At 33.6% G+C, this 26,584-nt stretch overlaps 4 protein-coding genes across 5 annotated transcripts in view; all 4 read right to left on the bottom strand.

Annotated features, from left to right (window-relative positions):
* LOC118040068 (UPF0481 protein At3g47200) overlaps nucleotides 1-5,007 on the bottom strand; it is a 32,400-nt gene extending 27,393 nt beyond the window's left edge. Inside the window, exon 1 of the mRNA XM_073404302.1 lies at nucleotides 4,953-5,007. The gene's annotated coding sequence lies outside the window, so the exon portion shown is untranslated. The remainder of the gene's footprint in view (nucleotides 1-4,952) is intronic.
* The window catches only part of LOC118040069 (UPF0481 protein At3g47200), a 53,586-nt gene that overhangs the window by 18,692 nt on the left and 8,310 nt on the right, over nucleotides 1-26,584 (bottom strand). The gene's annotated exons all lie outside the window — the stretch shown is intronic.
* LOC118049477 (UPF0481 protein At3g47200) lies at nucleotides 2,355-4,997 on the bottom strand. 2 transcript variants are annotated; one of them, XM_073404297.1, is made up of 3 exons: nucleotides 4,879-4,959; nucleotides 4,694-4,757; nucleotides 2,355-4,082 (listed from the first exon to the last, which is right to left on the bottom strand). In XM_073404297.1, the coding sequence occupies exon 3, from the start codon at nucleotides 4,067-4,069 to the stop codon at nucleotides 2,699-2,701; it is 1,371 nt and encodes a 456-aa protein (XP_073260398.1). In that variant the 5' UTR covers nucleotides 4,070-4,082; nucleotides 4,694-4,757; nucleotides 4,879-4,959; the 3' UTR covers nucleotides 2,355-2,698. The 2 variants fall into 2 exon arrangements, with proteins under 2 accessions (XP_073260398.1, XP_034915373.1); XM_035059482.2 differs by lacking the exon at nucleotides 4,694-4,757 and having other exon boundaries at nucleotides 4,879-4,997.
* On the bottom strand, nucleotides 17,648-20,268 carry LOC140954173 (UPF0481 protein At3g47200-like). The gene is made up of 2 exons (XM_035059485.2): nucleotides 20,157-20,268; nucleotides 17,648-19,361 (listed from the first exon to the last, which is right to left on the bottom strand). Exon 2 carries the CDS (start codon nucleotides 19,346-19,348, stop codon nucleotides 17,993-17,995), a length of 1,356 nt encoding a protein of 451 aa, XP_034915376.1. The 5' UTR covers nucleotides 19,349-19,361; nucleotides 20,157-20,268; the 3' UTR covers nucleotides 17,648-17,992.

Raw genomic sequence — 26,584 nt, 5'->3', positions numbered from 1 at the left:
TATAGAAAGTAAAAAAGAAAAGAAGCAAAACAATGTTGGATGATGAAAGAAAAGGCTTAAAAAAAGAGAGCTCAAGTGAGTCTTTTAAAACCGGGTTAATATTTTAAACTCACAATCCATTAAATTATAGACCCGAGCTTATTTCAAAAAAACTCAACTCCTGACCAATTTAATATCGAATAATGAAATAAATTATTTTTCATTTAATTAAAAAATAAAATACTATGAAACGAGCATTTTATATTTATATTTAATCAATTAATTTGATTTGATTCAAAAACAATTTTAAAAAAAAAAACATTTAAATTCAACAAGGGCAAAAAAATAAAAACTCAAGATAGCTCGTGTTATTTTCAAAACAACTAAAAACTTTTATATGAAAAAAAAAAAAAAAAAAACAAGACGAAGAAGAAGAAGCAAAACAATGTTAGAGGATGAAACATAAAAAAGTGCTTTAAAAAGAAAAAGAAAAAAGCCTAAGTGAGCCTCTTTAACTGAGATTAATCTCTCGAATCTGTAATTTATTAAATTTTAGACCCAGCCTCATCCAAAAAGACTCAACACCTAACTAATTTAATATCGATGGATGAAATAAATAAATTTAATTTAATTTAAAAATAAAATTCATTTTAAAAAAATATAAATTTAACAAAGACAAAAAAAAAAAATAATGGGGGATGAAACGAAAAGGAGGTTAAAAAAATGACAAAAATAAATAAATAAACCCAGGTTAATCTCTTAGATCTGTAATATGTTAAAATCTAGATAAAAGCTCAATCAAGAAGCTAAACACTTGAACAATTAAATATTAAAGGATAAAACAATAAAAAAATCAATTTAAAAACTTTTTTCAATGTTAAAAAAATAACAATAATAAAAAGATGATCGTATTATATATAGAAACATTGGAAAAAGAATGCTAGAAATCCAGACCTAGAGGGTTTATTAGTTTTTCTTTTCTTCTTTTTATATTTGCTGGCTTAACTTATCGGCTTATCTTTAAAAATCAAATGATGCGTGGAAATATGTTTATACTTTTTACATTTTTTTGATATAAATAACAACAACAAAAATAATAAAAACAAAAATATTTTATCCATGATCTTTTTAAAATTAGTAATTGTTTTTTTATAATAAATTCAACATATTAGTTCAGTTAATTTATATTTTTTTATAAAAAAAAATATTATTCACCTAATATCTATGCAAGATTATCCATTTGTTTTTGAAAACCAAAATTAGCACCATCATTTCAAAGAATTAAAGAGAATTGTAAGATTAGGTGGCACGTAACGTGTGACGTCCCTATCTTTTGGTGGTATTTTTTATTCCAATTAATTATAGTTACTAGCTATAATCTAAAAAAATACCATTTACATCTTAAAACAACTTGACTTCTCAAATTTAATGAAATGACCAAATTAACTTTGTATATTGTCTCCATGATAAGCTAATTATCTATAAAAAACCTATCACTTCGTATTGGTTTGAGTCAATATCAATCGGTCAATCGTGTGAAGATGAAATTCTAATTTTTGGCTTTCGAGGTTCTGTCATTTTTCTTCCTAATAAATACAGATAGAGAAAACCATGGAACCCCGGGACCCATGAATAGGTTGTCCGTACATTGTAATCTTAATTACCCCCACAAGATTTTTTTGCAATCATGCATTCGTTTTTCACAGCAACACATGAAAAGAATGGCCAAAGTAGATAAGGACTCGAGATGGGAAAAGACATTGCAGGTGGAAGAAGTAGGGCCTCTTTTTAAAGTGAGGTGGTCCAACTTTTAGCTGGCTACTTGTCATAAAACGCAAGGAAAGAAACATGAAGGTAATGAACAAGAACTTTCTCCGGAGCCTTTGGGATGCATATTCTGTAAAATTGGGGACGATAGATAGTAAAATATCTTGACTTAGTTTTGATATCTTGACTTTATCAGCTCTTGTAATTCAAAACTCAACTGAAACGGATGACAGATGTTCGGATCATCCAACTCAGTAAGCAGTAACGTGATCATTTGTTTCGAAATATCACGTATCAGATAGCCCATTGAACTCGGTACTGTTTCTGAACATCAGGTTCAGTGTTTTATTGTAGCCCATAGAGTTCTGTTTGCTTTTTTAACACAAAACAATCAAGAAACCAACGAACGAGAGCTTGTGAAAGTGCATTGTAATTTGTCGTATATTTTATATAAGAGTTCATTTATTGATCACCGAAACTGACACCTCCATTAAAGTATAGCTGCCCCACTTCAGATCCTACCCGGTTCTGTCATCTTTCTCAGGCCAGGCGTGGTAAGCACCATTTTGTTTTTGTCCACACAACTAGAAGAAAAGGAAGAAAAAGACTGGCAAACATTTTACGTACATGTTTTATTCAATGGCGATAAAGATGTGGAAATGATGGAAACCGCAATTCATTGACATCCTTGCTAATGAACACCTTCAAGTTCAATAGTAGTTGCTGTTACCTTACAACAGGAATGACAAGATTTATTAACTTCAAGGGAAACTAAAATTCTACAGGCACGGCCACATTCACAACAGTGGGATCGACACAGTGAGTCATAGAGGGATACAAATTTATTTAGAGGAAGCCAACAAGAAGCTTGTAGCTCAACTAGCATCCATGTCTTCTTCTTTTACAGAGATGTCGAGTTCGAGCCTTTTCTTCATAGCAAAAACATAGAATACTAGCGGAAAAAGAATAGGATAAACCGCGCCACGGTGATGGCTAGGATGATTAATCCAATAACAGTTCCAGTACCAATCCAAACATTTTGGAAATACACACTAACCAAGTATGCCTTGTTTTTGTTCCAAGAGCTCTCGTAGTAATCATTCAGCAGTTGGGAGAGAGCATCATAACCAGAAGTAACTTCTACTATTTCCAGGCAAAGTTTGTTAATAAGCTCCGCCACAGCTTTACTGTCACCAAGCCTGCTAACAATAACCTTATTTTCAATGAGCAAATCCACATCCTTTTCAACGTCCACAAGAAAATCCAATAGCTTAACATAATGGCAGATAAACTCTTGTCTTGGATAATGACACTGTTCCAAGGCCATGAGGTTTCGGAAGAGACATTCGGTGCTGTTGTCGATTTCAAGTGGTGGCATATGCAACTCCCCTTTCTTGACTGTTTTCTCAGTTTCCTTCCAGGCTCTTATGTCAAGCAAGGATTCATCAGGCAATGCCTTGAACTTAATTCCTGCTTGGTGCAGCATGGTTGCGCTATAAAGATTTTTAACTTGCTTTCCATCTCGTGATTCTAATAGCTGCGGGTGCTTGAAGGATAGAAAATGTCTTACCAAATCAGTGAAATGCAACGGCTTATAAAGCTCGGTTTCATATGGCTTGGTTTCATATGGCTTGGTTTTGTTCTTACCGTACTTCTTAAAGTAGTGGCAGGAAAGGTCCAGAAAAGAAGGATAATTGTGCTTTGTTTCCTCGATGGCAAGCCTATATAATTTCTTGAGAAAGAAGAATGGAAGCTGATTTTCAAGCAATATCAAGTCCAGTTGAATCGCAGCTCTCAGCCAGGGTTTGGCTATGATGAAATCATCTTGATATGGTTTGTGATCGGGCATATCTTCTTCATAATTCTTCAAGAAGAGCTCGAAGATGAACACTGCATCGAACAGAATCATCTTCACAAACTTATCATCATCTCTAGGAAAATCAACAAAGGTATTATCTGCATAACAGCGTTTGATTTTATCTTCAAGACTTTGAATGGTCCCCCAAAGTACTTTCAAAGATTCTTGCTCCTTTGTTTCCCCTCCCAATCTCTTACAGAATTCTTTCAGATATCTTTGTTTCTGAATTTCCATAGGCATCAGTTTTTCATTACCATGGTGAAAAGGACCTATAGAAATTACCCGAGGAATGTAGCAAGCTCTGTTTGAATCGCAAAGTGCAGCTGGAGCTTTGTAGATACATTCCTCTCGCCGAAAGGTAGTCTCCAAGCCCTCTGGAATTAAGTCCTTTGGAATTTCAATTGCAATATCTTTGCATGGTTTTTCGTTATGATTCATAGAGTTTGATAACTCATTTTCTTCCATTTGTGGAAGTTTTCTGCTCGCATGACAAATAAAACAAGAGTCACCACTAGCAATAAAATTAACTTCTCAAAATAATTCTATACATACTCACTAGCAAAAACTTTCATGGCATCTCAAAACATCGAATTTTATATATAAATTATACACCGGTCTATAAGTCAATACTATGCAAAACATCAAATTTATCAGGAGTCTGGCTTTCATAACATCTCAAGCTTTTTATCACAGTGGATCGTTTGGAGCAACTAGTTGCTTGCTCGGTTTCTTCTACTAACCAAACCAGCCATATTAGATTTTCAGTAAAATACACGGTTCAGTGTTTGTATAGCATAATGTTCCATATATCATGGAAATTGGGGGTTTCTGAACCTAGATATTGTATATATATGTACAGCCAAGAGTTCTTCCTCAAGCATCATGTAGGTGCCCCGAGTTAGCTAGAAGAAGGAGAAGGTACTAAAACAAACAAGCAGCTAGCAGCCTAGTATTATAGAACTTGATGTTTTGAGCTAGAAAAAAAGAACTACAACCAAACTTTAATAGGAATACATGGAGTAATAAAAAAAAACTATAACCGAACTTCATCCCTTGCAAAGTAAGTGGGGGAAAGGCGAAAACCCTGACCATTTCAGGTTACAAAGGTGATCGAAGGTTTATTGTTAATGCATACCATGTGAGCTTTGTAACACTGAAATTAAGAAACCTTCAATGATTTGGGAGCTTTAAACGTTCTCGGTTGTTGGAACAGAAATAATGAAACAAGGGAGTATGAACAGGAAAAAAAACTAGTGTATGAAGAACCCAAGTACCTTAACCTGAGAAGCAGGGTCTCTAGATTTCCTGGAAGCTATACTGATACGTTGAATGCAGTCTCTCTCTGTGTGTCTGTCTCTGTGTCTGTCTTTGTGTTTTGTGATGCTCTTTAGTAAGGTGATAGCACTCTTTTATACAGCTATCAGACCTTGGGGGTACAGCGGGTTGACCCATGGTGACGCCTCCATAGTGACGCATCCATGGTATCAATTTCACCGAATATCATAACCATACAAAAAAAAAAAAAAATTAAAAATTAATTTTTTTAAAATAATTTGTTTCTCTAACCCAAACAAAACCTTACAAGTTTAATTTGGAATCCTTCTGAAACTAGACTAGTTATACCAAGCTAGCCCCCATAAAACTAGTTTATTATGATCCTTCTATTTTTAATTTTGTGTTTCTACAATAATTTAAAACTTTATCTAACGGGATTAGATATATATATAAAAAAAAGATTAAATGAAAAAAGTCTCGGGATAAAAATGTCAAAATGAGAGGATTCACGGTTATTTTAATGTGGCAGCGTGTTTAGCGCTGCATTTCAAAAAGTATTTTTAAGAAAATTTAATTTTTTTTTGAATTAATATATTTTGATGTTTTTAAATTATTTTAATATGTTAATCTTAAAAATAATTTTTTAAAAATAAAAAAAAATTATTGACATATTTTTTTAATAAAAAATATTTTAAAAAACAATTATAACTATAATTTTAAACATACATCAAAATAATATTTTATAAATACACGGAGAATTGAATACCGCGTTACCAAACAAAACTTAATATTCATAATCAATTTGTGACCCAGCAATTTACATCAAAATATCAATCTCGCCGAAATATCTTTTTTTTTTCGTCAAAAGTTCCCCATTGAAAAACTCTCTCCTTGTTTTGTGTTTAACTATCCTTTTCTCTCTTTGTCAAAACAAATTCAACTAACTCCTGTTTTGGATTCGATTTTTTTTCTTAATTTTGCTTCTTCGATCGAGAATTCAGTAGCAAAGAAGCCAGTGGCTGTTATTTTTTTTAAATCAAACAGAGACGACTTTCAGGTTCGCATTCCTGGCTTCTATGAACAAGCTGAGGGTGACTGGGCTTTTTTTCTTGGATATATATTTTTTTTATACTCCTATCATTAAAGGGTTTTTATTCAATCTTGGTTTTCTTGATAATAAATTAATTTTTATATTTTTTTATTATATAATAAAATTAAAAACTTGAATAAAACCAATAAAGTTCATAACTCAAATTATAGCTTTAATGAGTTAATTAAATATTCATTAAAAAGACAGGTTGGGATTTTTAACTTTTTTATATTGTTTTGTTTTTAAAAAAATTTCATTATTTAGTATGAATTTTTTATTAAATTTTATCATTGATATTGGGTTAATAGTAAATTAGATTTTATTTTATCATATAATAATTTTTTTTTTTAAATCAACATAATAAAGTCCACAACTCGAATCACAGGTTTGACATATGTTAGCTAAATATTAATCAAAGATTCGGGTCAAGATTTTTTTGGCTCTTTTGTTTATATCTTTTGCCCCTTTTTTAATTGCATCATTTAATTTGATATTTTTATTAAATTTTATCTTTAAATATTGAGTTAATGATAAATCAATTTTTATGTTTTCTATCATTAAATAAAAAAAAAATCAAAGTCAATTGAGTACATAATTTATGTTGCGAGCTTGAAACACTAGTTAAATATTTAAAAAAATAGTTAAATTAAGATTTTCAAATTTAAACAATTATACTAAATTTAATGATAATGCTTAAAAGTTTCTGATGATCTAGATTTTTTTTTTATATTCCAAAAAAATTATGTCCAACCTGGTGCAAAAAGATAAGTGATAAACTAGTAAGTAATATCTAGCTGACTTATGGTTTAACTCAATAACTCGAAGAAGATAAGAACTTTGCTTGGTTAAAACATTGTCTATTTTTATTAATAAAATAATAACATTTTAAATTTTAATTTGTTTTTAGAAAGAAAAAAAAAAAGTTGATCCATGTCTCGGTATAGTTACCGAGTTTGGCCTTACAACGACGACATTAAAGATCCATTTCATTTGAAGCTTCAGGAGGGAGGGCAAGATAAACTACTCTCTTTTTGAAAGCTGATTGCATTGCTCTCCATCAATTAATTCTCCATCTCCTCTGTATTTTCTCGACATGGGTCATTTTCAAGAAGCAAAGATGGATCCAGCTCATTGCTCCCTCGATCTTGACTGGTAGTAATATTCTTCTATCTGAAAGAAGTCGACTCTCGAGAGGCTGATGAGATGATATATATAGAGGTGAAATAGATGGAAAATTATGGAAATTATGGAATTGAAAAAAAGGAGCTGAAATGAAAAATACATCAAAAATAGATGGCATGCTAGGGTTTTTACAAAGAATACATATAGATTCTTAATCTTTAAAAATAATATAATTTATACCATTAGTTTTTAAGTGTTCCAAGATGTTGATAAGGTGTTTTGGATTCAAAAAACTTAGAAATTAGATTTATGAGGAAAAATAAAATACTAACCTGATTTTTTTAGCTATTATAATGGTGGTTGGAATCTAGATTTATAGATATAATGGTAGTTGAAATTTAAACTCGTAGATAAAATGTTGTTTGCCCCTTGACTTACTGCTCACGTATTTAAAAAAAAAAAATGATGTCCAACCCTTTAAAAAGTTAAAAAAATAAAATAAAATAAGTCCAAGGTCTTGGCTTGAAGCCCCCACCCACGTGCCAATAGGTTCTTCATTACAAGGGGCTATTCCGTAGGGCTCCCGGGCTCAAGTTTTTTGGCCTTTTTTGTTTTTTTTATATATATTTAAATTAAACATAAATTCATAAAAAAAAATTTATTAAATCCAGTTGAGTTTATCATCTAGATATAAATTTAATAAGTTAAATCAAACCACGTTAATTTTTATTTTATTTATTATTTTTTTAATATGTATTTTTTAAAAAATAATTTGTTAATTTACGTTTCAATCCTTTATCTATAATTTTTTTTGTGTGCTCATTTAACCTTTTTTGAATAAATATTTTTTAAAAGTTATTTTATAGATATTTAATTTTGAAAATATTATTCTAATTTATCTATATATTTTTTTATTTTTTATATAAATAAATTTTATTTTTTAAAATAAAAATATTTTCAGATAATATCATAATCAAATACCACCACATTTGATTATCATCGTTCACAAAAATTCAAAGTCCCTTCCCCACCACACGCACTGTTGTTCGAAAGAGAGAGAGAGTAACCCACAATGGATACAGACAGCTTTGCCTTTCTTTATCAATCCGTCCCGTTATCATGTAGAAGTCATTCACTTGGTCTTTGTTAGTAATATAATAGAATGGTCTTGTCATCGTTCTTGATTAGATTACAGTAGCTTTTCCGCCCGCATGTTGTTGTGGGGGTAATTTCAAAAACTAATTTTTATTTATTCATATAATAGTTAAAATCAATATCCGTAAGAGTTAGAAAGATTTGGATTTTAAAACAAAAAAAAATGCATTTCTTAGATCAATGTCTTCATTCCCTTTTGAAAATAACTATAAAGTTACGTAGAGTTAAGCGTGAAAAAAACTATGATATTAAAAACTATGAAAAGCCATGGATGGAAGCTAAAAAAAAATGAAAAGACGGTAATTTCCAAACGAGAGAGAAACAATGACAACTAGAGAGAGAAGAATACTACTCGTATATTATACATATTAGTGAGACAGAGAGAGTGAGAGAGGGAGGCTGCATTCAACAGATCAGTATAGCAATATCCAGGGAAGGGGCTGTGTGCTGCTTACAACAAAACAATTGTTTTCCTCGGGTAAAGGCACTTAGGTTCTTGACGCACTAGCTACTTTTAGTGTTCTTTTTTCTTTCTGTTCATGTTCATCTTTTGTTTCACCATATATATTTGTTTAAAGTTTTCAATTAAGCCTTAATTTAGCGGTTCTTACTTCTTAATGATAAATAAAGTTCGTCTTTTAGGCTTTAACCCTCATGAGTTCTCGATTACTTGGCTGATCTCCCCTACCCTGCAAGGTTAATTGCTCCACTATAACGAAAGATTAAGATTCTCTCGTAAGATCACAGCTGATAAGCTGTGTAGGATATCCATACATACTACTTCCGAAGGAATTGTGTACGTAGAAATATCCCAGCACGCAGCTTTCCTTCGGAAACGGCAATTGCATTGCTTCAGCAATAAATATTCCAAAACGGTTCTATACTGGGCAGAAAACTGTTTTGGCTTTTTTTATTAAAATTAATTTATTTTAATGTTTTTTAAATTGTTTTTGTATGTTGAAGTTAACAATAAGTTTTAAAAAATAAAAAAATATTTTTTATATATATTTTTTTAAAAAAAATACTTTAAAAAATAATCACTATTATAATAATAAACACATTAATAAAGATTGAGCCTGACTTGCACATCTAAGCTTTAATATTCATTTTTAATTTTTTAAGTGTTTTTCATAAAAAAATTAATTTTGTGAGACATGTTGTGCAAAAAGTGAAAATGGATTCTAGAAGTATAAATAAAGTTAGAAAGATGATCAACACTGCAATTCTAATAAATAGTATATATTCAAGTAAATGGTACTGAATAGAAGTTAGATTGAAAGGGACATACAAAAGTTGAACTCTTCTCCATGGTACCGTTGTTTTGATTTGTTTGATCTGGTCTTAAAACTTGTTAAGAGTGGCTGGAAAACAAAAATAAATCGATCGTTTTAAATGTGAATTGAAATGAATGGAAGATTGTAGCAACCATGGTACACTTGATTTGGAGATATATTTTTATCGCCAGTGATTCAATTGGCTGTCTCTCCAGGAAAAAAATCTGTTGACAAATGGAAAACGATATTAATTCCCCAAGTGCTTCAAATAAGGATATTGGCATGGCAACACGTTCAAATAATGAAAACAGGATTGATAAGGCAAGTGCTTCAAACACGGGAAAGGAGATTGAAGCGGCAAGTGCTTCAAATGTTCTAAAAGATCTAGCAGATGGGATAGCAAGGTTCAAACCTGGAAAATGTCTCGTGCACTGTATCTACGAGGTACCCCGCTCACTTCGAAGCATAGAACCAAAAGCCTACACCCCACGAGTAGTTTCACTAGGCCCTGCTCACTGTGGCCGTAAGGAATTACTGTCAATGGAGAAGCAGAAATTGAGATATTTTGCAGAATTCATGGATGGGAAGAAGGTGATATTTTGCGGATCCTCACTTTGATACAGACTGTATGTTCAATAATTTCACTTCTAGGTCCAAAGCAGCTTATCTAGTTTTATTACTACAGTCAGTATCTGGTTATGGTTTCCCATATGGTCTGCATAATTGGTGTCTATTTCAATACAGTTGCTTCTATAGGCTCGAAGCAGACGGTTTAAAGCTACTGTAGTAACAGGATTGTTTTCCGAGTAGTTTTTGTCGGTCCAATGCAGTGTTATATTCTGCTAAAAGCAGTTGGATTTTTCTTTTACACTATTGATCTCATCATCATCATCATCATCATCATCATCATCATCATCATTGTCATACTGTTTCTCAACAATATAGAACACCTTACCAAATCAGTGAAATGTCTTACTTCCCTTGGATGAGGTTTTGCCAGCAGGCACGTAGCGATGTTCAGAGTAGTTATAGATAGGCTGAAGAAATGAAGTAAGGTAGTTGATTTTCGAGTGGTATCAAGTCCTTTTGTATAAGATAATTTTTGCTTTTCTCAGACGGTCCGGACTCTTTACGACGGAGATTAATTTGTTGAATTCTGCAAGATGAACTCGATAATGAAGACAGCATCCATCAGAACCATCAAGTAAAATGAAAAACTGCAGAGGAAACGGAAAGTACACAAACAATACAACAAAAGGCAACAATGAGAGAAATAAAATGACACCGGATTGGGGCTACCTTGGTCCACTTGGAGTACTAGCGCAAGGAAAGGACTGCTCAAATTGTTTGTACAAGAGTGAAGAGGAGCAAGACAGGTGCACTAACAGTTGCAGTACTTCTCCAAATGTTTCACTAACAAGAAGAAAAAGCAAAAATGTTAAAAGATGAAACAAATATAAAATTTAAAGAAAAAAAAAAAACTTCATGTGACCTTTTTAATTTGGATTAATCTCTCAAACTTATAATTTATTAAATTTTAGACTTGGCATCATCCAAGAAGACTCGACATCTAACTAGTTTAATATCGAAGGATAAAATAAATAAATTTAATTTAAAAATAAAATTTCTTTTAAAAAATATAAATTTAACAAAGATAAAAAAAAATATTAGGGGATGAAACGAAAAGGAGGTTAAAAATAGCAAAAATAAATAAATAAACCTAGATTAATCTCTCAAACTTATAATTTGTTAAAATCTAGATAAAATTAAGCTCAATTAAAAAACTAAAAACTCGACTAATTAAATATTGAAGGATAAAATCATAAAAAAATCAAATTAAAAACTTTTTCAATATAAAAAAAATAACAATAATAAAAGAGTATCATATTAAACTCAAAAGGAATGAAACTAGTAACATTGGAAAAAGAATGCTAGAAACCCAGACCTAGAGGGTTTATTAGCTTTTCCTTTCTTTCTTTTTTTCATATTTGCTAGCTTAACTTATTGGCTTATCTTTAAAAATCAAATGATGAGTGGAAATATGTTTCTACTTTTTATATTTTTTTTATATGAATAATGATAATATTTTATTTATTTTAAAAAAATTAATAATTATTTTTTATAATAAATTCAAAATATTAATTCAGTTAATTCATATTTATTAAAAAAATATTATTCACCCTAATAATTATCTATGCAAGATTATCCATTTGTTTTCGAAAACCAAAATTAGCACCATCATTTCAAAGAATTAAAGAGAATTGTAAGATTAGGTGGCACGTAACGTGTGACGTCCCTGTCTTTTGGAGGTATTTTTTATTCCAATTAATTATAGTTACTTGCTATAATCTAAAAAATTACCATTTACATCTTAAAACAACTTGACTTTTCAAATTTAATGAAATGACCAAATTAACTTTGTGTATATATATTATCTACATGATAAGCTAATTATCTATAAAAACCTATCACTTCGTATTGGTTTGAGTCAATATCAATCGGTCAATCGTGTGTAGATGAAATTCTAATTTTTGGCTTTCGAGGTTCTGTCATTTTTCTTCCAAATAAATACAGATAGAGAAAACCATGGAACCCCGGGACCCATGAATAGGTTGTCTGTACATTGTAATCTTAATTACCCCCACAAGATTTTTTTGCAATCATGCATTCGTTTTTCACAGCAACACATGAAAAGAATGGCCAAAGTAGATAAGGACTCGAGATGGGAAAAGACATTGCAGGTGGGTAGGGCCTCTTTTTAAAGTGAGGTGGTCCGACTTTCAGCTGGCTACTTGTCATAAAACGCAAGGGAAAGAAACATGAAGGTAAAGAACAAGAACTTTCTCCGGTGCCTTTGGGATGCATATTCTGTAAAATTGGGGACGAGAGATAGTAAAATATCTTGACTTAGTTTTGATATCTTGACTCTATCAGCTCTTGTAATTCAAAAACTCGACTGAAACGGATGACAGATGTTCGGATCATCCAACTCAGTAAGCAGTAACGTAATCATATGTTTCGAAATATGACGACTCAGATAGCCCATTGAACTCGGTACTGTTTCTCGAACATCAGGTTCAGTGTTGTATTGTAGCCCATAGAGGTCTGTTTCCTTTTTAACACAAAACAATCAAGAAGCCAACGAACGAGAGCTTGTGAAAGTGCATTGTAATTTGTCGTATATTTTATATAAGAGTTCATTTATTGATCACCGAAACTGACACTATAGAAACTCAACACTGCAATCTTGATGTAATGCAACTTAACTTTTCTTATTCATTTGTGTTAACATTTATACAGTCTAGGTAATTACAGAATTCAAATGTTTGTAACTGAAGGATAATTACAGAATTCAAATATTTGTAACTGAAGGATAATTACAATCAAGAATTGATAACAATAATTCAAACTGATCCTATGATCCCGGAGAGCACACAATCTGGCATTTATCTTAGTAACAGCTGTGATTGACTTGGCAGGAGTTTAACATCATCAGGTTCCTTGATACGCCCCCGCAAGAACGGGCTACCATCGGAGAGGCCGATCTTGTCACATAAGTATTCTGTTCTTTGCCGAGAGAGAGGTTTCGTGAGCAGATCTGCTAGCTGATCAGTGGTGTGTACATGTTGAACATTAATAATATTTTTTGCAACCAGATCCCTTACAAAGTGAATATCAATTTGTATGTGTTTCATCCTAGAGTGCTGGACAGGATTGAAACTTAAGTGTGTTGCCCCTAAATTATCACATAAGAGCAAAGGTGATTGTGATAGAGAAAACTTAAGTTCTTGAAGTAGAGAGAGTACCCACACACTCTCAGCAGCAGCTGTTGCCAAGGCCCTATACTCAGCTTCAGTTGATGAACGGGCGATAGCACGTTGCTTTTTTGAACTCCAGGAAATAGGTGTCTGACCAAGGAATAGCATATAAGCTGAAGTTGATTTTCTGTCATCTAGATTCCCAGCCCAATCAGCATCCGAGAAACAAGTTAGTGTTCTGCTTGAAGCTTTGCTGATGTTAACTCCATGGAATATTGTGTTCTTCAGATACCGCAACAGTCTCTTTGTTGCTGTCCAATGAGTCTGCTTAGGATGATGCATAAACTGTGAGAGTTTATTGACAGCAAAGCTGATGTCAGGTCGAGTGAGGGACAGGTATTGCAAAGATCCAATAACTTTGCAATATTCGGTAGAGTCAACAGATGCAGAACCATCATCAAGCTGTAAAGAAACCGAGGATGAGAGAGGCGTGGAAACATCTCTAGCACCATCCATACTAGTTTTGGCAAGCAAATCTCGGATATACTTGTGTTGAGACAGAAATAAACCAGCTGCAGTAGGGATAACCTCGACACCCAGAAAGAAATGCAGGGACCCCAGGTCTTTGATGGAAAATTTCCTGCCAAGGTGATCAACAATGCTTGCAACAAAATCTGTGTTATTGCCGGTGATAATTAGATCATCAACATATACTAAGCAATAGGCAAGAGTAGAACCATCATGGAACACGAATAGAGAGGAGTCTGATTTAGAATTGAGAAAACCAAAATCTGTTAAGGCTTGTGTAAGGGCAGCAAACCAGGCACGAGGGGCCTGTTTTAGGCCATAAATAGCCTTGGTGAGGCTGCAAACATAATCAGGATGATCAGAATTTTTGAAGCCAGGGGGCTGTTTCATATAAACTGTTTCAGTGAGATGACCATGAAGGAATGCATTATTAACATCCAATTGGCGCAAAGACCAGCCCTGCATAACAGCAATGGTCAAGACAGTGCGTATGGTAACTGACTTAACAACAGGACTAAACGTTTCTTTGTAATCTAGTCCGGGTCGCTGATTAAATCCTTTTGCTACCAGTCTAGCTTTAAACCGATCAACAGACCCATTAGCATGCCTCTTCACCCGAAATACCCATTTACACCCAATAATATTGCAACCAGTAGGAGGAGGCACCAATTGCCAGGTATTATGACGCATCAATGCAGTTAATTCGGAGGACATAGCCTCACGCCATCTAGAATCAGTAAGAGCAGCAGCAACATTCAAGGGTTCTAAGGAGGATGGAATGGGATGCTTGGTAACAAGAAATGATTTTTTTGGTCTATAAATATCATTCATGGACCTAGTAGTCATATTATGCATTCTTTCAGTAGGTTGTGCAGGAACAATTGAATGAGGTAATTCAAGGGAAGGACTGGAATTTGAAAGCAGAGGAGAATTTGAATTACTTACCTGGAGAAGAGACGGTGCAGAGGACGACCCACGCTCAGACGATTGCAAGATGGTGGTACCCATATCCAGAGAAGTGCTGGGACGAGGGGACTCAAACTGAAGTGTGGTTAAGGTGATGGGCACAGAAGAACTTTGCTCAATTAATTGAGAAGACGAAGACGGGCTGTGATGATCGGACTGATGAAAGGGGAAAGTGCTTTCATGAAAAATGACGTGGCGTGAAGTGTAAATTCTGTTTGTTGACCGTTCAAGACACAGATAGGCATTTTGGGATAAGCTGTAACCCACGAAGACGCATGACGTGGCTTTCGGTTCAAGTTTGTGTCTATTGTACGGACGGGTTAAAGGGTAACAGAGGCAACCGAAATGTTTTAGTTTGAGATAATTGGGTTGCTGATTGAATAATTTTTCAAATGGAGATTGATTATTCAGGATGGCTGTGGGCATGCGATTTATAAGATAGGCAGCAGTTTGAAATGCGTAGGGCCAATAATCAAGGGGCATGTGAGCATCAGTGAGCAAGGTAAGACCAGTTTCAACGAGATGACGATGTCGTCTTTCAGACAAACCATTTTGTTGAGGGGTGTGAGGGGCAGTAGTAGTATAGTGACTAATGCCATGAACAGAAAGATAATTTTTGAGACCAATATATTCCCCGCCATTATCAGAATAAAGGCTTTTGATTTTTGTGTTGAAACGTTTTTCCACAAGATTGCGAAATTGAGGAAAAATAGTTTGAACATTTGATTTCTGAGTCATGGGATAAATCCAAATGTATTTAGTATAATGGTCAACAAAAATAACATAATATTTAAATCCATTAACGCCAAGATCATGGGATGGGCCCTAAACATCCGTGTAAATCAGTTCAATAGGAGTAGTGCTGGTAAGACCATGAGTATTAAATGATTGACGATGAGCTTTGTTTTGAGAGCATGAAGTACATAAAGAGGAACTGCCAATTTTATTTGTGGGCAATGAAAAAGCATGAATGAGATGATTAACCAATTTAGGAGATGGATGACCAAGACGTTTGTGCCATCCATCAGAAGTTGTACGTTCATGAACATAGGCAATGAGATTTGTCTTGCTTGGTGGCAGATAATCTGGAAATGGATACACCCCATCTTTACATTCGCCTTTGAGTAGGAGCGCCCCCGTGATCCGATCCTTCACCAAAAAATAAGTAGGATGAAATTCAATGTAAACATTGTTATGTTTGGTAAAATGATGGACAGATATAAGATTTTTATGAATGGTTGGAACGCAAAGAGTGTCACGCAATTGAAAGACATGATTGGACGATTTTAGGGATAACGACCCAATATGAGAAACAGGCAAACCTGATCCATCCCCAATTACAACTTCATCAGTACCATCATATTCAGAGTTAATCGTCAAATTGGAGAGATCAGTGGTCATATTGTGAGATGCTGCAGAGTCAACTAGCCACTTTGGATTTTTTGATTGAGAAGAAGCTGCACAATTTGCGGAAAAATCAGTACCAGACATTTGGGAGCATTGTTTAGCGGTATGACCAAGTTGGTCACATAGTTGACACTTTGGTTTAAACCGTCTGTGGCCCGAATTAAAATACCCATTTCGGTGAGTTCCATTATGCCCACGTGGAGTGACAGAAGGAACCGAAGGTCGCCATTTAGACGATCTGGAATTTGAAGAAGACTGAGGGCTCCAGCGATTAGAATAATTGGCAGTGGGAACAAATGAATTTGTAGATTGGTGCTCCAGCCGCCGAAGATAATTTTCATGGCTAACAAGAAGATCATGAAGTTCTTCAAACTTCATAGATGTTTCCCGAGCACGAATGGGTGCTGCAATTTCTCTAAATTCAATACCCAATCCATTGAGTATGTAGAGAGTTAGGTCATCGTCTGAAACAGGGTGATCTATGACGGCGAGCTCATCAGCAATGACTTTAATACTCTGAAGAAATTCGGTAACTGGACGAGACCCACGTGTGCTCAAGGTCAAAGTTTCCTTAAGCTGCATCACACGCGTTCTGGATTTGCCAGCATACAACCGGGTAAGTGCTGTCCATGCCTCATTTGAAGTTTTGTAGGCAGAGAGAAGAGGGGTTATAGTGGTAGAAGTGGAGGCGAGAATAGCATGTAAGATAAGTTTATCTTGGCGAATCCAGTGGGAATTCGCGGTTTTAGATGCAGTGAGGTTTTGAGCATCAATAACAGGGCATTTGTTTATACCTGTTACAAAGTCAATAATATCATAGCCAATGAGCAGTGCTTCAAATTGAGCACGCCACTGAGGAAAGGTAGAAGGAGTGAGTTTTTCATTGATGGTTGTGGCAGCATTGATGGTGATAATGGGTGAAAGTGTTAAATCGGTGGAGGGTGTAGTGGAAGTTGTCATTTGCAGATGCAGTGAAAGAATTTGCAGGAAGCAGTGGAAGAAAGGTGGAAAGATAGTGGAAGAGATACTCGTTAGAGATTTTTTGGCTCTGATACCATATAGAAACTCAACACTGCAAACTTGATGTAATGCAACTTAACTTTTCTTATTCATTTGTGTTAACATTTATACAGTCTAGGTAATTACAGAATTCAAATGTTTGTAACTGAAGGATAATTACAGAATTCAAATATTTGTAACTGAAGGATAATTACAATCAAGAATTGATAACAATAATTCAAACTGATCCTATGATCCCGGAGAGCACACAATCTGGCATTTATCTTAGTAACAGCTGTGATTGACTTGGCAGGAGTTTAACATCATCAGGTTCCTTGATAGACACCTCCATTAAAGTATAGCTGCCCCACTTCAGATCGTACCCGGTTCTGTCATCTTTCTCAGGCCAGGCGTGGTTAGCACCATTTTGTTTTTGTCCACACAACTTGAAGAAAAGGAAGAAAAAGACTGGCAAACATTTTACGTACAAGTTTTATTCAATGGAGATAAAGATGTGCAAATGATGCAAACCGCAATTCATTGACATCCTTGCTAATGAAAACCTTCAAGTTCAATAATAGTTGTTGTTACCTTACAACAGGAATGACAAGATTTATTAACTTCAAGGGAAACTAAAATTCTACAGGCACGGCCACATTCACAACAGTGGGATCGACACAGGGAGTCATAGAGGGATACGAATTTATTTAGAGGAAAGCCAACAAGAAGCTTGTAGCTCAACTAGCATCCATGTCTTCTTCTTTTACAGAGATGTCGAGTTCGAGACTTTTCTTCATAGCAAAAACATAGAATACTAGCGGAAAAAGTATAGGATAAACCGCGCCACGGTGATGGCTAGGATGATTAATCCAATAACAGTTCCAGTGCCAATCCAAACATTGTGGAAATACACACTAACCAAGTATGCCTTGTTTTTGTTCCAAGAGCTCTCGTAGTAATCATTCAGCAGTTGGGAGAGAGCATCATAACCGGAAGTAACTTCTACTATTTCCAGGCAAAGTTTGTTAATAAGCTCCGCCACAGCTTTACTGTCACCAAGCCTGCTAACAATAACCTTATTTTCAATGAGCAAATCCACATCCTTTTTAACGTCCACAAGAAAATCCAATAGCTTAACATAACGGCAGATAAACTCTTCTCTTGGATAATGACACTGTTCCAAGGCCATGAGGTTTCGGAAGAGACACTCGGTGCTGTTGTCGATTTCAAGTGGTGGCATATGCAACTCCCCTTTCTTGACTGTATTCTCAGTTTCCTTCCAGGCTCTTATGTCAAGCAAGCATTCATCCGGCAATGCCTTGAACTTAATTCCTGCTTGGTGCAGCATGGTTGCGCTATAAAGATTTTTAACTTGCTTTCCATCTAGTGATTCTAATAGCTGCGGGTGCTTGAAGGATAGAAAATGTCTTACCAAATCAGTGAAATGCAACGGCTTATAATGCTTGGTTTCATATGGCTTGGTTTTGTTCTTACCGTACTTCTCAAAGTAGTGGCAAGAAAGGTCCAGAAAAGAAGGATAATTGAGCTTTGTTTCCTCGATGGCAAGGCTATACAATTTCTTGAGAATGAAGAATGGAAGCTGATTTTCAAGCAATATCAAGTCCCGTTGAATCGCAGCTCTCAGCCAGGGTTTGCCTATGATGAAATCATCTTGATATCGTTTGTTGTTGTGCATATCTTCTTCATTATTCTTCAAGAAGAGCTCGAAGATGAACACTGCATCGAACAGAATCATCTTCACAAACTTATCATCATTGCCAGAAAATTCAACAAAGGTATTATCTGCATAACGGCGTTTGATTTTATCTTCAAGACTTTGAATGGTGCTCCAAAGTACTTTCAAAGATTCTTGCACCTTTGTTTCCCCTCCCAATCTCTTACAGAATTCTTTCAGATATCTTTGTTTCTGAATTTCCATAGGCATCAGTTTTTCATTACCATGGTGAAAAGGACCTATAGAAATTACCCGAGGAGTGTAGCAAGCTCTGTTTGAATCGCAAAGTGCAGCTGGAGCTTTGTAGATACATTCCTCTGGCCGAAAGGTAGTCTCCAAGTCCTTTGGAAATAAGTCCCCTGGAATTTCAATTGAAATATGTTTGCATGTTTTTTCAATATGATTCGAAGAGTTTGATAATTCATTTTCTCCCATTTGTGGAAGTTTTCTGCTCGCATGACAAATAAAACAAGAGTCAACACTAGCAATAAAATTAACTTCTCAAAACGAATTCTATACATACTCGCTAGCAAGAACTTTCATGGCATCTCAAAATATCGAATTCTATATATAAATTATACACCGGTCTATAAGTCAATACTATGCAAAACATCAAATTTATCAGGAGTCTGACTTTCATGACATCTCAAACTTTTTATCACAGTGGATCATTTCGAGCAACTAGTTGCTTGCTCGGTTTCTTCTACTAACCAAACAAGCCAAATTAGATTTTCTAGTAAAATACACGGTTCAGGGTTTGTATAGCATAATGTTCCATATATCATGGAAATTGGGGGTTTCTGAACTAGATATTGTATATGCACAGCCAAGAGTTCTTCCTCAAGCATATGTAGCTGCCCCAAGTTAGCTAGAAGAAGGAGAAGGTACTAAAACAAACAAGCAGCTAGCAGCCTAGTATTATAGAACTTGGTGTTTTGATCTAGAAAAAAAGAACTGCAACCAAACTTTAATAGGAATACATGGAGTAATAAAAAATAAAAAGCTATAACCGAACTTCATCCCTTGCAAAGTAAGTGGGGGGAAGGCGAAAACCCTGACCATTTCAGGTTACAAGGTGATCGAAGGTTTATTGTTAATGCATACCATGTGAGCTTTGTAACACTGAAATTAAGAAACCTTCAATGATTTGGGAGCTTTAAACGTTCTCAGTTGTTGGAACAAAAATAATGAAACAAGGGAGTATGAACAGGAGAAAAAAATAGTGCATGAAGAACCCAAGTACCTTAACTTGAGAAGCAGAGGCTCTAGATTTCCTGGAAGCTATACTGATACGTTGAATGCAGTCTCTCTCTCTCTCTCTCTCTGTCTCTGTGTCTGTCTGTGTTTTGTGATGCTCTTTAGTAAGGTGATAGCACTCTTTTATACAGCTATCAGACCTTGGGGGTACAGCGGGTTGACCCACGGTGACGCCTCCATGGTGACGCATCCATGGTATCAATTTCACCGAATATCATAACCATACATAACAAAATTGATTTAAAAATTAATTTTTTTAAAATGGTTTGTTTCTGAAACCCAAACAAAACCTTATAAGTCTAATTTGGAATCCTTCTGAATCTAGACTAGTTATACCAAGCTAGCCCCTATAAAACTAGTTTTTGGAACTTAGAACTTTTCTTGCACTTAGCCTTTTTTTATTAGCCCATAATTATCCCTTTAAATTGTTCACACAATCCAGTTATAGCAAATCCAGAAATAGAAGGGACCAAGTATAAATAATTAAAATCTTGAGGGACTAAAATGTACATTTATGCCTGAGCAATACTGATGGGGAAAGGTAGTTGATTTTTATCGATATCAATTTTAATCTTGTTTTTTAAATATTGTTCTTAACAAAAACTAAGAATTATATGATGTGAAATCGACTTATCATTTAACCCCGAAATAATCTCTGATTGCTAGGACGCGTGATAACATGTAGGACAAAAATATTATAACTTTTAATGATGAAGATAAGAGAAAATGAAGATCAATGACCACATTTGAATGAATAAAAACTTGAGAGACCACGATTTTTCACAACAAAACTAAAATTGTGGTTGCCGGACAAAAAATAAATAAATCTTTTGTATATTTTATTAATGTGCACGTCTAAAATAATTTGTATATATCTTGATTAATTTTATGAATTTTAAAAATTAATAATTTTATAAGTTTTCAATAATTCTAAGATTTATAAAAGTTAAACTAATAATTTTAAAAAATAAATTTAAAATCTAATTTTAATTAAGTTACATTCCTCCAATAAAAATAAAAATAAAAATAAAATAAAAATAAAAAAGAATCTGATTTGTACTGATAATGAAGTGGACTCAAAACAATGACCAGCAGACTAAATATCTCGAGGTCAGTGGGGCTTGGTTCGAAAAACATGCATTTCACCTCACTAATAATTCATGGACAACTCTTTCCATAGTCACGCTAGCATGGGTCCGGATGGGAAGAGGTTATGCAGGGAAAGTAAAAAGAACAGGATAAGGATGAAGGTTTTTTGTGGAGCATAAAAAGCGACCTTTTGACCATGACCGAGAGGGACAAATGAAATAAATTATTGGCGTTTTTAGTTGGATGATTGCAATGCCAATTGATGCCTGATTTAATGAAATCTGATTTCATGAAGTTTGCGTGGCTAGTTCTGAAATTACTGGCGTTTTTTTGTTGCTGTTTTTATTTTAATTAGATGGTGAGAAATAAATTAGAAAAATAGTTTAATTATCATTTTTTTTATCTAAATCCTACTATCTGAAAATTCACTAGACCCGAATAATTTTATTAAGCCAGATTGATCTACTAAAAAAATAAAGCTCTTTCATGATGAAATATTGTATTTATAAGACTTGAACTCAAGATTTTATTTAAAAGGAATAAACATTCAACTACTTGAATCAACCACAATTGATTTTTTATATTTTTATATACTTAAAATAGATTTTTAAAAATAAATAATAGATAAAGGGTTTAGATTAATTTACAAGTGACTTTCACATATTAGAGTTTTTTAATGAATGAACAAATAATATTTGATAAAAGAATCTGATTTTAATTAATAAATGGGTTAATATTCCATTTGACTATGCTAAAGGGACAAATGAAAGAAATTATTGGCGTTTTTAGTTGGATGATTGCAATGCCAATTGATGCCTGATTTAATGAAATCTGATTTAATGAAGTTTGGGTGGCTAGTTCTGAAATTACTGGCGTTTTTTGTTGCTTTTTTTTTTAAAATTAGATGGTGAGAAATAAATTAGAAAACAGTTCAATTATCATTTTTTTTATCTAAATCCTAGGATCTGGAAATTCACTAGGCCCCGAATAATTTTATTAAGCCAAATTGATCCACTAAAAGAAGAAGCTCTCTCGACAATGATATATTATATCTACGATACTTGAATTTAAAACCTTATTTAAAAGAAGCAAGCGTTGAACTACTTGAATCAACCACTATTAATAATATTTCATTCATCGTATACTCAAAATAGATATCTAAAAATAAATAATAAATAAAGGGTTTAGATCAGTTTACAAGTGACTTTCACACATTAGAGGTTTTTAATGAATGAACATATAATTAATTTTTATTAAAAGAATGTGATTTTAATTAATAAATGGGTTAATATTCCCAGAGGTTTAAGCTGTTTAGCCAAAAAGAAATCATAAATATCTAAATTGTATTTATCATTGAGGTGATAAAACAAAAATCCGTATGTGGTTAGGTTTACTGGTAGTTGGCTTTTGATGGTTCGTTCAACAATCCCACCACAAGTATATTTATTGTGGCAGTGCTCTCGTGTCTCTACTGCTATAATGGTTTGTCTCGCGGCTGGTGCTTGTTTTTCTATGTATTTATTTCTGTTTCAAGCTAAAAAAATATTATTTTTATGTCTTTTAAACGTGTATAAAAATAAACCCAGAATTCAAGTGGCTAAATTTCGAATCTTAGTGCTCGTAACTTTTTCCTTGCAAAGTAATTTTTAAAATTTTTTTATTTAAACAAAATTAAATTGATGTATTTTTATGATTTTAATTTATTAATTAAAAAATAAAATATTATTTTTATATATTTTAATTAAAAAACAAATCATAATAAATTACCAAACACAATGATAAACCAAGCCGAGTTTGTGTCCAGCATTATTATACAATTTCTACTTATCTTTCTCTAATTTCATGTCCAGGAAAGGTGCAGCCATAATTGTATTTTGTATTTTCTTTCTTGTTTTTTTATACTGAAATTCGCTGGCCGTTGGATTTGTTGAACTAAACACTGCATTTTTTTATACTTGTGCATGTCTAAAAACAATAATTGTATTTGAATTAAGTTGAGACACTCGGAATATGACATAATTTTAAACAAAACTAATTAGATATAGATATGTCGTTATATAAAAAGAATTATGATTGTGAAATCAACACGTGTAAACTTGAGGAGCACAAGATCCTAAGAAATTGGCTTGGAGATTAATGAAGTTTGTTGTCTTTCTTGAATCTTTAATTCAGACTCTTAAAATCAGTATTCATAAAAATTCATTTAATTATTTTAAATATATAAAATTGATATAGAATGTGTGTTCTTAATATTGTTTAATAAAAAATTTAATTTTAATTGACATGCAATATGATCTAAGAATATTTATATTACATGGTAAATTTTTTTCTATTGTCGAATCCCGTAGAATGTAACCAGGTCTAATAGATTAATCGAGCTATTTGATTGGAAAAATCCTTCATAACTTGAAAGTGTGGTTATGGTTTGCTTTTCAAAGCATTTTTTACTCAGAAATGCATTAAAATAATATATATTTTTATTTTTAAAAAAATTATTTTTGATATTAACACATCGAAATGATTTGAAAACAACAAAAAAATATTAATTTAAAGCAAAGAAAAAATCAAAAATTTTCAAATTTTTTTAAAAGCACTTTTGAAACGAAAAGACAAACATTTAATATTTACAGGATTTCTTATCAACTTGTCAGGCTAGATTTTCTAATAGGTCAACCCAATAGTCTGATCCCTTTAATTATTATTTTTCTTCCATTCATTGGCTTCAATTTTTCTTGAGGCGGGGAATTCACATCAAGTGAGTTCATTGAGTTTTATGCAATTAATGAGATACACTGTCAACTCACCGCGGATTACACTCCTCAGCAAAATGGAGTGACAGAAAAGAAAAATCGCATGATCATGAACTTGGTTCAAAGTTTGCTCACCAGTAGATGAATTCTCAAAACCTTTTAGCCCAAGGCTATCACCTGGGCAGTACATATTCTTAACAGAAGTCCAATGTTTGCAGTCCGAAATAAAACTCCAGAAGAGGCATGGAGTGGCACTAAACCATTTATTGCTCATTTTCGAGTGTTTGGATGTGTTTCTTATGCTCATGTTCCGGATAGCAAATGCATCAAATTGGATAGTAAAAGCTTGAAATATGTTTTGCTAGGCATTAGCGAGGAGTCCAAGGCCTATTGTTTATATGATATACTTTATCAAAAAATACTTTTCAGTTGTGATATTATCTTTAAAGAAAAGGACAGTTGGCCCTAGAGTAAAAATCATGTTGAAACAATTCAAACATCTCTTGAGTGGGGGGATATAGATGAAAACAGCAACAATATTATCTAGGATGAAGCCATAGACAACGAATTGGGTGGGACAGGTCATGAAGAAAACAATGACAGTAGATCCATTACTATTGATAATCATTATGGCTTTTAAGAGGAGAATTTGGAGCATCAAGCAATCAACGCACATACAATCACTGATCATATTTCTAGTCCTGTTGAAAGGCATTCTCAACACCCACCAGTATGGATACGTGACTATGACAGTAGGTAGGGCTTCTTTAATGAGGATCATCAAGATAATTTTGCTTTATTTGTTGATGCAAATCTTTCATTCTATAAGGATGCAACTCAAAGTGCCAAATAGAGATATACCATGGAATCTGAAATTGAAGCCATTCAAAAAAAAACAATACATGGGACCTCACTAATCTTCCTCATGGTGCAAAAATAGTTAGGGTGAAATGGATATATAAGATTAAGCCAAATAAGCATGGAGAAGTCAGCAAATACAAGGTTCACTTTGTCGCCAAAAGGTACACACAACAACATGAGATGGATTACACGAAATTCTTTACCCATGTGGCTCGCATGGACACTATACAGCTGGTGCTTGCTCTAACAGCTCAAAAGAGGTGGTATATGTTTTAGTTAGATGTAAAGTATGCTTTTCTTCATGATGAGTTAAATAAGGAGGTGTACGTTGAGCAACCTTCTAGTTATATAGTAAAAGGAGCATAAAACAAGATGTAACACTTATGAAGAGCTTTGTATGGTTTGAAACAAGCTCTACGGGCTTGGACAACCGCATTGAAGCCTATTTTCTAAAAGAAGGATTTGAGAAATATCCTTATGAATATACTTTGTTCATCAAAAAAACTTCACAGGGTACCTTATTGCTTGTGTGTCTTTATGTAGATGATCTCATCTTTACTGGAAATGATAAGACTTTGTTCAGCTTTTTTAAACATTCCTTGATGAAGGAATTTGATATGACGGATCTTGGAAGAATGCAGTATTTTCTTGGTTTAGAAGTGCTACAACGAGCTGATGGTATTTTTATTTGCCTAAACAAATATGCCTAGGAGGTGTTGGAACGATTTAATATGGCTAGGTGTAATGCAATATATAATCCTATTGTTCCAAGATTCAAGTTAATTACAGACTCTGCTAGCATGGTAGTGGAGGAAGTTTCATAATATTTAACATCTACCAAACCTGACATTATGTTTGATGTTAATTTGCTTAGTAGGTATTTAGCACATCCTATAAAAATCCACCTCCAAGTTGTTAAGATTATATTGATATATTAAGGGGACACTTACATATGAAATTTTTTATAAACAATGTGGTAATAAAAAGCTTCTTGTCTACACCAATAATGATTATGCAGGAGATTAATTTCAAGGATAGGAAAAGTACATTGGGTTTCTTGTTTTTGCTAAGTGCTGGAGCTATATTGTAAATTGAAAAGAGAGAACAGAGTTTGCTGGAATGAGTTGAGTTTTATTGATCACATCACGTATATATATATACAAGAGCATTTACAGTCATTCCAATGGATTAGGAATCAATTGCTTACTGTCCTGCAATTTATCTTCCTAGAGAATCAGTTTTACAGTAGGAATCCTAAAGTATACATGTTACCTATTCCTAATAGGATTCTTAACACTCCCCCTCAAGTTGGAGAGTGGATATCCTGCACTCCCAACTTGTAGACCATAGGAACAAAATTTTCTTTCCCCAAGGGCTTGGTAAAGATGTCTGCCAATTGATGCTCGGAGTTTACATGTCTTGTTATCACAGAACCGTCTTGGACTTTGTCTCTAATATAATGGCAATCCATCTCAATATATCTCGTGCGCTCATGAAAGACTGGGTTGGCTGCAATATGCAGTGCAGCCTTGTTATCACAGTATAACAAAGCAGGTTCATGATGTAAAAGGCCTAAATCCCTCAAAAGGCATCGGAGCCATGTCAACTCACAACATGCTCCAGTCATCGAACGATACTCTGCTTCTGCAGAGGAGAGTGAAACTGTTTTCTGTCGTTTTGATCTCCAAGATATCAATGAAGGGCCAAGGAACAC

This window comes from Populus alba, chromosome 14 (genome assembly GCF_005239225.2).
Source record: "Populus alba chromosome 14, ASM523922v2, whole genome shotgun sequence".
Classification (NCBI taxonomy): domain Eukaryota; kingdom Viridiplantae; phylum Streptophyta; class Magnoliopsida; order Malpighiales; family Salicaceae; genus Populus; species Populus alba.
Note: the sequence above shows the minus strand (reverse complement) of the source record. Positions and strands in the feature narration are given on the sequence as shown.